This window comes from Myotis davidii, unplaced genomic scaffold, assembly GCF_000327345.1.
Source record: "Myotis davidii unplaced genomic scaffold, ASM32734v1 scaffold740, whole genome shotgun sequence".
Classification (NCBI taxonomy): Eukaryota; Metazoa; Chordata; class Mammalia; order Chiroptera; family Vespertilionidae; genus Myotis; species Myotis davidii.
In genome coordinates, this window is record NW_006292349.1 from 40355 (window position 1) to 52988 (window position 12634).

Below are 12634 nucleotides of genomic sequence, written 5' to 3' on the forward strand. Positions count from 1 at the left end.
CTTTTAGTTGTATTTTTGAAGTGGTTGTGCGAGGCAGCAATTTCCGGTGTTTACCTATGCTGCCATCTTGATTTCTCTGAGAAGAATATTCTTTTCATTATTGAGCAGTCTCCAGAATTTGTGTCCATTATGAATCTAGTCTCCAGGTTAAGTCCTAAGAGCCTGTGTGTGTTGTTTTTGCTACTGTCCCACCCAGATTTCTAGCACATGATTTAAAAGTTAAAGCTGCATCTTTAAGCCTATCATACAGTGTTCTGGCCCAGATAAATGTCTCAGCAAATGTGTCAGGGATAGGTAATCAGAGGGTAAAGGAAGGTAGAAGATTTATCCTAGTCCCTTGCAAGAACTCTTAAAGGAGACACTACTATTCTGTTGTTCTCCTTGGAATCAGAAACAATTTATATTCAGTGTATAATTATTGTAAGCCCTTTGCTTAAAGTACCTGCCCCAAAGTTAACAGTGTTAGTTTCCTTCCACTTTTCCATGTTAATAGCTGCCTTTTAGCCATAACACTGTCTGAGACTTCCCCTACCAGAAAATAGAAAATTGAAAGAGATTAACCTAAGTGGTTTAGCTACTTGCCAGCATCCCAGATAAAACATTCACTGGGGAAGGGAAAGGCTAACCCATTGGATCTAAAAAGAATTTTACTTCAGGAACACCTTCTCCAATCTTCCCCTCACCCCACACTAAGTTGATACCATGTTGCAAATTCTCACTGCATCTTTTTAATTACCCTTTAGTATACAACATGTTTACAATATTTAATCTCATGCCTGCATTTCCGTCAAGATTCTATGCTCCATGAAGAGAGGGACCTTCTCCTCCTTATTCACTGCTGTATCCCCACCAGCTAGTACAGGGTCTTGCACATATTAGGTGCTCAGTAGATTATTTGTTGAATTGATAAACACTCAATACAGTGGGGCCTTGACTTACGAGTGTCCCGACTAATGAGTTTTTTGAGATACGAGCTGTCTCTCGGCCGATTTTTTGCTTTGAGTTGCAAGCTAAAATTCGGGTTACGAGCCAGTTTCAGATACCCCACCTCTAGTTGATGTAGCGAACGTCACAGTAAACGCCACAACATCAGCCCACCATCACGTGTCTCATTGGTTCACTTTTTGATTTGACATACGAGTAATTTGAGTTACGAGCTCTGTCACGGAACAAATTAAACTCGTAAGTCAAGGCCCCACTATACATGTAACAATGAATCAATTCCTGGCATGATGAATGGGAATAATTAAGAGTTCTACTGGAGAACTTAGATTTCCAAATGAGATGATTCTAGGAAAGGGTCTCACTGTAAAACAGTTTATTTGGGAAAATGTTAATTATTTACCTGTGTTGGGTGAGTACATTTACAGCTGAAGGATGATTCGCACAGTAAGCCAAATACATGGATTTAAAATGAGGCATGAGATTCAGTAGACAACCTCCTACTTTGTGTTGGTTTTCTGGAAATCTGCAGGTAAAACAGGTGGAACATAATGTAAAACAGGAAACAGGGGAGAAAGGAAGATGATTCAAAGTAATACCGGGAACATGCAAACATTTCAAATTTTGCCAAAGTTAAAGGAGAAACTATATTACAACCATTTTATCCGTGAAACACAAATTCTTGACTGCTGCTGTAACTCTAATCACCAAACATAGGCCAATACATAGGGTCAGATACTTATTTAGAAACAGTAGGTAGGGTTTTCTTCTAAAATGCTTCTTCAAATTATAATATTCAAATTTTACTGGCCATACTAAAAATACTCTTGGCTAATTTAGATGAAGTTCAAGTATAAACAAAACTAATAAAATACAAAAAGAAATATTACATAGTCTTGGTGGCCTGGTGCTTGCTAGGCAGGGTGGCCTCAGGATTTTGAAATTACAAACCACCTGCTTTCATTTATGGAAAAATCAGACAAATACCAGGAAGAAAAAAAGTACTCAGGATTCCACCATTCAGAGATACCTATTATAACAATTTTGTCATATTCATTGGACTTTCTCCTACATGTTTCTCTATAAAATGGAAAATAAAGATCACAAATCTAGTTTGTAATCTGCTCTTCTCACTTAGTGAACATCTTTCTATATGAATAATCTGGATCCTTATCAGCATTTGGAATGGCTCCTCAGATCTCTTTAGTGTGGGCTTTTACCATCGCCTTCCCTAGACAATCATCTGTGTCCCATAAAGAAATAGGTGGGGGATGGGTGTGGCCGGAGAGAGGTCAATGGATGAAAAAGGAGATATATGTAATACTATATATAATACTTTAAACAATAAAGAATTTTTTAAAAAAATAAGAAATCAATTACTATTAAATAAATAAAATTTTTAAAAAAGAAACAGGTAATAGCCCCAATTTCCCTATAGATGATGAAAGTCACCCACTTCTCCAAAATACACTGCTTGGAATATTAATCCTTCTACAGAAATATGTTGCCTGACGATCATTATAGTTCATTTTGTAGTATGAAGTTGAATACTTCAACAATCTAGCTAGCCATCAAATATGTGTTTTGGTTCACAGAAAGATACTTTTCCTTTCCCCACTTTTCATCTCTTTCAACTATTAGTATAATAGACATGATACCAGGAGTAATTAAAAGAGGAAAACAAGCTTGTGAAACCAAATGAATAATCTGAATAACTTTTCCAAGTAATTTACAATGTACAAAAGAAAATACCTAATTGATGTCAAAGGCTTCATCCATGGCTAATTGATACCTTATTTCTCTCTTATTCTGACCAGAAACAGTAAACTTATATGATTTTAAAATAAAGACAAAAATACAAGTGATTTGACATTGTACAACCACCTGGTGCATCTTCTCTGCTCTGGGACAATACTCAAGTTGTATTACAAGCATAGATATAAAGTACCCCTGTCTAAGACAAAAATTAAAAGGAAAATAAAACAAAAACAATGTTGCTAGCTATCCTTATGGCAATATGTGACACTTACTTTGAACATTCTTCTAAGGCTTGGCAGAGTGTCTGCTGAAATGTGCATACTTCCTCAAAGTTCCCCAATAAAGATGTAAACTCCACAGTACTCAGACTGAAAAAAAAAACAACATATACATATATATATACATATATATGGTGTCAGTGAATAGAACTTTACTCTTGTTATTTCTCTCTAGTCCAGTGAGCTGATAATTTGCTAGGAAGTAGTATATGAGTCAAGAGAAGCAATCCATATATTTTAACTTTTTTTTAATTTATGTCAACTCCAGTTTTAAGGAACTTTCTAAAGCTTCTTTCCTTGATTTCTCTTTTCTATAATAAGAATAATGATCCTAAAGAAAACAAGTGTTTATAAGGTATTTTATGTATTTATCAGGTATTTTACAAAATGAGTAAATTAATAACAAGTATTTAATATCTAAGTATCTACAGAGAACAGATTGGTGTTTGTCACATATGCGGGGGTAGGGGTTGACAAAATGGGTGAAGGAAGTCAAAAGGTATAAACTTCCAGTTATAAAATAAATGTGATGGAGATGCAATGCACAGCATGGTGACTATAGTTAATAATACTGAACTGCATATTTGAAAGCTGTTAAGAGGGTGGATCTTAGTAGTTCTCATCACAAGAAAAAAAATTTCTGTAACTATATAGGGTGATGGCTATTAACTAGACTTATTGTGGCAATCATTTCACGATATAAACATATATCAATCAAATCATTATGCTGTACACCTGAAACTAATACAATGATATATGTCAATTATACCTCAATAAAAACATCTTAGCATCTAAACATGTAAAATACATCATAGGTGGCGATAAATGTAAAAAAAAAATGAGTACTCTCTTCTAGAGGAGCTGGGAAAGTAATTGAAAGGTATTATATATGCTAATATAATGCACAGGGGAAAAAAGCAAAATCCAGTTTTCCTATATTAAAATGCACATAAATCAACTAAAAAAATTCTATATGAGAGGAAGTAGGAGGAAAGAAAATAGCACTGATTTCTTTCTTTGTTTTTGGAGTGGAATGGAGTCAAACAAAAACAAACTGAACAATTTTGTCCAGGGCCTCTATATTAAAATTTTCCTCATTCATTCTTCCCCTATCAAAACAGAAACAAACTCATAGATACACAGAACAGACTGATAGCTGCCAGAGAGGAGAGGGGTTGGGGGACTGGGTGAAAAAGATGAAGGGATTGAGAAGTACAGATTGATAGTTATAAAATAGTCACAGGGATATCAATCACAGTATAGAAAATATAGTCAATAATCTATACTAATAAAATGGTAATATGCTAATTACACCAGACATCTTCCAGGCAACCTTCCAGATGTCCTTCTGGACAAAGCCATGGTGGTGGGGCCGAGGAAGAGGCAGTTAGGGCGATCAGGCCAGCAGGGGAGAGCAATTAGGGGGATCAGGCTGGCAAGGGAGAGCAGTTAGTTAGGGGGATCAGGCTGGCAGTTAGGGCAATCAATCTGGCAAGGGGGAGCAGTTAGGGGAATCAGGCTGGCAGGGGAGAACACTTAGGGTGATCAGGCCAGCAGGGGAGAACAGTTAGGGGCGATCAGGCAGGCAGGCAAGTGAGTGGTTAGGAGCCAGAGGTCCTGCATTTCAAGAGGGATATCCAACTGCCAGTTTAAGTCTGATCCTGCAGGCATCCCCCAAGGGGTCCCAGATTGCAGAGGATTCAGGCTGGGCTGAGGGACACCTCCCACCACATGAATTTTGTGCACTGGGCCTCTAGTATTGTAATAACTATGTATGATGCCAGGTGGGTACTGGAAATATCTAGCCACCATGCTGTACATTTGAAACTAATACAAAATAATATTGAATGCAAACTGTAATTGAAAAAAATACTAGTAGGTGATAACAAGAGCTAACAACACTCATTTAGCACTTAACACTTATGCAAGCATTTTACAAATAATAACTCATTTGAACCTTACAATAACTTTATGATGTAGGTACTATTTTTTCTATCTTACATGTAAGGAAACCCAGGCACAGGAAGGTTATGCAAATCATCCCAAGTCACAAAGCCAGTAAATAACGAAGTCAAAATTTGAATCAAAACATGCATGCATATAAGCATAAGTGATGGATGTGGACAACATGGGGTGAGGGTGAGGGCAGGACTGGGGGGATGAGGGGCCAATGGGGGGATAAGGACACATTTGTAATACCTTAATCAATAAAAAATTACATAATTTAAAAAATAAATTAAAAAAAAACATTCTAGCTCTAGAGCCCATACTCTTAACCACTTTTTGGGAGAAAACTTTGCTGAAGATTTACTTAAAAGGCCAGTATCTGCCACATGTCCTTTCTCCTTAGTATAGTAATACTAAGGGAATATTTCCAAGAGAGTAATTTTTAAAAAATATATTTTATTGATTTTTTACAGCAAGGAAGGGAGAGGAATAGAGAGTTAGAAACATCGATGAGAGAGAAACATCGATCAGCTGCCTCCTGCACACGCCCCACTGGGGATGTGCCCGCAACCAAGGCACATGCCCTTGACTGGAATCGAACTTGGGATCCTTGCATCCACAGGCCGACGCTCTATCCACTGAGCCAAACTGGTTAGGGCCAAGAGAGTAATTTTTGCTGACAAAGAAAAGGAAGGCCCCCAACAAATGTTACCAATAACCCCTAGAGTATAAAAAGCTCCCAGTTCCTCTACTCTAATGTCTTCCTGAACCAAGCTGGAAAACCCCTTTTATGGGTGTCGAAAGTGAAACCTTCAGCCAGCTTCCCTGGTTGTTACTCTCTCACAGCCCCAAAGAACTTGACTGGGCTTATTTGGCCCCTTCAGGATCAGACAATAAATAATCTGGTTTGGCTCAAATCATTCTGGGATCTCCAAGACAGAACCAATGGAAACTTACTATAACTGCATTTTGAATTTATTTGGAAACAGTTCAGTTCTGACTCAGGTCTCTCACCTCCTCTAACCTGGCTCTTTTCCTTTCCTTTCCTCGTACTGTTTCTTGATTACTAATCAGTCACTCCTTCATTTGAAATCTTATGATCTCCCCTCCCAGGGTTACCACTTCGGTGTCCCTCTTCTCCTCTGCCTGTCACCTCAAAAGGCACATTTCACTCGGTGGCAGGAGAGAAAATGATCCAATCTGGCCACTGACTGGTTGTGTGATGGGTACAGAAGAAAGCCTTTATGGACTTCAGTTTTCTTATTTATTTAGTGGGGACAGTCATTTCTTCCAGGGCACTAGACCCAGTGATTCATTGAGGTTCCATTCAGCTCTAAGAACCATGATTCATAGAACACTTCATGTTTTACATAATAATGACAAAAGACATTTTGTTGATTATGTTTAAACTCTTACAAAACACAGGAATACAAAGTCCTTTCATACTGAAGTAAGATTCACATAGTGCCATGAAAATAAACAAGTGCAAAATTTAGCAAGACATTATGCCTAAGCAAACATGATTTGGAAAAAAAGGAGAAAAGTGAAATATATTAAACTTATTCAAGCCTGAAGTCAATAGTTTAGGCAACTGTCTAACAAAATAAACTCTTACTAAAGTAAAAGAGGAGGCTTTTGTTTTCCATTATATGGACCAACTGCTAAATTTTCTATTTGACTTATAGATCATAATCTGTAGTAAAGATTAATAAATTAACATAAAAATACAAACAAATGCAGTGGGGCACTATTTGTTAAATATGTTATTCAAACAAGCACACAAAAAATGAATGGCCAATATTTTTCATTTGTGAAAATTAAGTTTTCAATTCAGGCCTCAATTACTTCAGGTTTCTAAGACCAGAATAAGTTTAGAACATTTTATTAAAAAAAAAACATTTTTGCATCTCTTTATCATTCACTTTTGCCTGGGTAAAATACTGCTTTGAATTTTATGAACATTCATAAAATGCCACACTTTTTCCACTCTCGGCGCATGGGAAAGAATTTCCGCCCTGGCAAGCAAACGTCAGAGTGAGCAAAAGAATTTTCAGTTCATGCGCTTTCTGGATAAAAACACCAACAAGCTCTTTTTCTGTGATGTAAAACCAGATGTATCACTTAAGACATATAGCATAAAAATTGTGAGACAGAAATGCAGATCTACTCATCCCTTCCACAGCCAGAAGAGAAAGAAAACCACGCTCTTTTCTGTTGCCTTGATCATGTTCTTAGCAACCTGTGATCTGTGGAAATTCTTCTAAAGGGCAATATAAATTATTCAGTGGCATGAGAGCAATGACTCCATATTGCTGATGTTATCTTGCTTTATTTAGTGAGCGGTTTCAAATATAAATCTTACTTGTTGTTGGACTGCAGGGGTCTTAAGTAAGTAACAAGAAGAGACTGAAGTTCTTTAGCATAATCTTTTTCAGTGTCTAGTATGTTCTGTAACACCTGTGGAGAAACAAAGATCAAGGCATTATAATCGTCAGGACAGTCAGTCCAAGATAAAATTATAACTTTAGATCTTTTAATCAAATTACTAGATCAACATCCCATTTACTCAAGCTAGCAGTGTAAGTAAGAAGCACAAAGTCTGAATGCACTTTGTTTCATTCTAGCAAACTACTTTTATAATTGCATGACAAGAAAAGTCTCAGTTAGCTAACAAAGGATCATCATTCCCATTTTATGTATGGAAAAATTGAAACCAGCTACCTTAATCCATAGAGCAGGTCGTTGAATAATGTTATTTTGTTCAACAACATTTTATTATAATGTTAATGAGATGCTGTAGGAATCTAACTTTGGTTGATATCAATTAGTCCAGTGGTCGCCAACCAGTGCTCCATGGACCACTGGTGGTCCGTGAGGCCCGAAAGTTTGGCAACTGCTGATAGTCTATGGCAGTGGTCGGCAAACTGCGGCTCGCGAAAGAAATTTCAATCGTTGTACTGTTGATATTTGGCTCTATTGACTAATGAGTTTGCCGACCACTGGTCTATGGTAAAATTCGTTTTGTTATACATCATTTCATTTAAAGTCATAGAACCTCTCGAAGGTGTTGTGAGGACTTACTGTAGAGATTCAATCAATATCAAGATAATATAACAATAACTGATGTCAAACATCACAAACGAATTTTTAAGTTATGTTTTTGATAAGACCCTTAGGGAACAAAATCTGAGGACACTGAATTTTCAAACAGGGTTAAAACTGGTCTTTTAATAAAGATAAAAGGTGCTAGTATAAACAATTCAAAGAGAAAAGGAAGCTGAAATGTGAGAAATTTAACAAGGGAAATAATACTTACCAGTATTATTAATGACAAACCAATTAAATCCTATAGGCAAAACAACCAATGTATAGGCCCATAATTTCTCTTCCCCTATCAGTTGTAGGGTCACACCCCATTTCCTAGCCTCTCTGGAGGCACCTACAGCTTTCACTTTGAGCTCCTAGGTATAACCAAGCTTACATTTTTACATATTTTCTCTCATATAGCCCTAATTCTTTCAACAAAAAATTCATTGAATATCCAGTCAATGCCAAATGCCATGTTGTCCGCAGGAAGTTTCCACTCTGTTTGTAGAGGGAGATATTAAATAAGACAATGAGGGATCACAAGACAATGTAAAGCATTCTTAGCTAGGAGAGTCTAAGAGTCTACCAATATGCCAGACATATACTCACAAGACAATGCACGATGACCTGATTTTGAAAGATGGAATGAACAATGCAAGTGGAGCCCAGGTAGCAGTGGGCTTTTTGGGAATCAACTGGTCTAGAGCGTGGTCATCCACAGTTTGCTATTGACTGACAGGTTGCTTCAAATTTAAGGCTTTGCTCACCTCATCTCAAATCATGACATTTCACCTACCTTCGGTGACGACTGTGAAGAGATAGTAAGACATCTGTACAGGTAGGTGCTGGGTGAGTGGGAAATAGTCCGAGCAATTTAAGGGGTTAAAAGGTTTCTGAATGGCAGCAATGTTGACATTTTAGACCAGATAATTATTCGATGTGAGGGGATGTCCTGTGCACTATAGGATGTTGAGCAGCATCCTATATCCACTAGATGCCAGTTGCATGCCATCCTCTACCCCAGTTATGACAACTAAAAATGTCTCTAGACATTGTCAAATGTCACCAGAAGGGTAATATGACCCCCTAGTTGAGAACTACTGGTTTAGAAGAATAAGGGACACAAGGCTGGCTTTAAAAACTGGGGATTATAAACAGAGAAAGACAAATACCACAGGATTTCACTTATATGTGGAAACTAATTAACAAAATAAAGTGGCAAACAAAATAAAACCAGGGGTATAGATACATGGAACAAACTGACAAGTGTCAGAGGGAAGAGGGGAGGGGGGACTGGTTGAAAGAAGGTGAAGGGATTAACCAAAGAACATATATGTATGCCACATACACACAAACAACAGTGTGGTGATGGCCAAAGGGAAGGGGGCTGGGGCTGGTGAAGGCTGGCAAGGGGTAGAAAGTGGAGATATGGGTATCTGTAATAAGGTCAACAATAAAAAAGCAAAAAAAAAAAAAAGCTGGGGCTTAAATGGTAGCCCTTCCTCCCCAGCCACTAATATATCTACTCTCAGTTCCTCTATTCTTCAGAAACTATTCTTTAAAGTTATAAATGTAAATCCAGGGGCCTGGTAGGACTAAAGTTCTATGAAATTAATCCAATAATGAAATATAAATGTCACCCCTATACAAAGTCTAAGCACAATAAAGGGAATTAGAAACTAATGAGATTAATTTTTTAAAAAACACATAAAAAACATATGGAATGCAGTTAAAGCAGTGCTTAGGAGACAAATATATAGCTGTGAATGCCATCAAATAATGACAATAAATACATATCCATCAACACGTGAATCTAAAAGTCAAAAATAAATAAACAAGGAATCTAATGAACAAAATAAACTGATGAATAAAATAGAATCAGAGACATGGAAGCATGGAACAGACTGACAAATCTCAGGGGGAAGCTAGGAGGGGGACGGGATGAGCTTAACCAAAGATCTTACCTATGGACAAAGACAGTAGGGTGGTGAAGGCCTGGGGTGGGGTGCAAACCAGGTGGAGGGGGGCAATGGGGGGGACATCTGAAGTACTCTCAACAATAAAGACTTAAAAATTAAGTTAAAAAGCCAAAAAAAGAGATGAATTTGGATTTCTGATTTCCAGTCTTGCATTTAAGAAGCTTGTAAGTCATTAACTCTATCCTAATAACAAGTAAATAGCTGAACACACTGAAAGAAAACTTATCTTCTCTTATATCTGTCAGTGAATTATGGTCATGGAGAAAACACTACTCCCTAAATTGGAGAAACAGACAGAAAGATACAGAGAATCAAAACTTGCTGGAGAGGAAACCCAGGAGCAGAAGTCTCCATGGGAATTGGAACCTGGGTAGGAAAACCTGAACTGAAATGAATAGCTGGGGGCTCAATGCAAAACAGCATGAAAGTTAAAAACTCTAGGGGCCCAGTCACAGGGGAATATACCCACACTTTTGTGACTTTTACTTCCAGTAGCTCTAAAGGGTTCTCACAATGAAGATAGGAGGATAATCCCACTCATGCTTCAGAAAATTCTGTTCTTCGTAACAAGGTTTCCTCTCAAGAGAGCAATAATTTTACCATAGCCTCACCTATTGGGGTTTTATCAGAGCCTAACATATATAGGAGAAGGGAAATACCTAATTCTTATCTTGAAGTCCCACCTAAGGGAGGAAAAAGAAAAAAACTGAGAAGTGCTGGTGAAGCTTACAATCTAGGGACATAAGCTCACCAAGAGATGGAGAATTAATCATAGGACATTAAAACACTTCCTCACACCTCACCATCACATTACTAAAGGCCTATTTACTACAATTCCTTTTACCTAGTACATCATGTCTGGTTTCCAACAAAAACTTACAAAGCATACTAAAAGGTAAAAAAAAAAAAAAACAGCTTAAAAAAACAGGGCAAACATTAGAATGAGAGTCAAATATGGCAGGAATATTGGCATTATCAGACCAGGATTTTAATGTAACTATGATTAATATGCTAAGACCGGTAATAGTAAAAGTAGATAACATATAAGAACAGATTGATATTGTAAGCAGAGAGAAATACTAAGAAAGAATAAAAATGAAATGCTGAAAATAAAAAACACTATAAAAGAAATGAAGAATGCCTTGGATGGGTTCATTAGTAGGCTGAGCCACTGAAGAATCTCTGAGCTTGAATATATGTCAATAGAAACTTCCAAAACATAAAAGCAAATAGAAAAAAAAAGACTAAAAAATTGGAACAGAATACTTCAAAAGTGGGGGACAATACCTAACAATGTGTGATGAGAATACCAAAAGAAAGAGAAAAAGGAACAGAAGAAACATTTGAAACAATGACAGAATTTCCCTAAATTAATGTTAGACACAGAACCACAGATCCAGAAAGCAGAATAAATGCTCCCCCTCCCCCCACCAAAAAAACCCCCCACCTAGTCATATTATTTTCAAACTCTAGAAAAATCAAAGATAAAGAAAAAATCTTAAAAGAAGCCAGAGGAAAAAAACAGCTTATCTATAGAGGATCTAAGATAACAACTATATTCCACTTCTCCTTATAAACCATGCAAGTAAGAGGAGAATGGAGTGAAATATTTAAAGTGTTGAGGGGAAAAAAAAACACCAACCTGGAATTCTGTATCCTGTGAAACTTTTTTTTCAAAAGTCAAGAAGCAATAAAGACTTTATCAAGTATACAAATATTGAGGGAAATTTTTTTCAGTAGACCTGCCTTGCAAGAAGTATTTTTTAAAACTTCTTCAGATCCCTAGCCAGTTTGGCTCAGTGAATAGAGCGCCAGCCTGCAGCGCTAAAAGGTCCCAGGTTCGATTCTGGTCAAGGGTACATGCCCCGGTTGCAGGCTCAATCCCCAGTGGGGGCCATGCAGGAGGCAGCTGATCAATGATTCTCTCTCATCATTGATGTTTCTATCTCTCCCTTCCTCTCTGAAATCAATAAAAATATATATAAAAAAAAACTTCAGAGAGAAGGAAAATGCTAAAGGTCAAAAACTCAAAAAGCATGGAGGAAGGAGTAAGTGAAGGTAAAGTAAAAAGTTATTTTTCTTATTCTTAGTCAATCTAACAGATAAGTTTGTTCAGAATAATAGTAGAAATAAAAATAATAGATCATATATGCTTATATATAATGCTGATGTACACTTACGTATAATTGAAATGAATGAAAAAAATGATAGAGGGGCAGGGGGAAGGAATTAGGAACATGTTGTTATTATGAGGTACTTGCACTACCTATGAAGCCATACAGTATTATTTAAAAGTGGACTTGGACTAATTCTAAATGTATATTGCAAATTGTAGGGCAATCACTAAAAAAAGTAAAATAATTTCTAGAAAGGCACAAACTACCAAAACTGACTCACAAAAAAATAGAAAATCTGAATAGATCTACAAGTAAAGAGGTTGAATTACTATTCAAAACAACTTGTCATAAGTTAAAGCCTAGGATGAGATGGCTGATTCTACCAAAAGTTTAAAAAATGCATACCAATCCTTCACAAATGCTTAAAATTTTGGAAAAGAAGTGCAAAGTTAGAGTGTACACTTTCCAATTTCAAAACTCACTGCAAAACTATAGTAACAAGAAAGTTTAGTACTGGCATAGGATA

At 36.8% G+C, this 12634-nt stretch overlaps 1 protein-coding gene across 1 annotated transcript in view; it reads right to left on the reverse strand.

Annotated features, from left to right (window-relative positions):
- ARHGEF6 (Rac/Cdc42 guanine nucleotide exchange factor 6) overlaps positions 1–12634 on the reverse strand; it is a gene marked incomplete at its 3' end in the record, with an annotated part of 117098 nt that overhangs the window by 36345 nt on the left and 68119 nt on the right. The window contains exons 7-9 of the mRNA XM_015565389.1: positions 7288–7382; positions 2973–3068; positions 1346–1468 (exon numbers count right to left, since the gene is read on the reverse strand). Coding sequence (XP_015420875.1) covers positions 1346–1468; positions 2973–3068; positions 7288–7382 — 314 coding nt within the window. The remainder of the gene's footprint in view (positions 1–1345; positions 1469–2972; positions 3069–7287; positions 7383–12634) is intronic.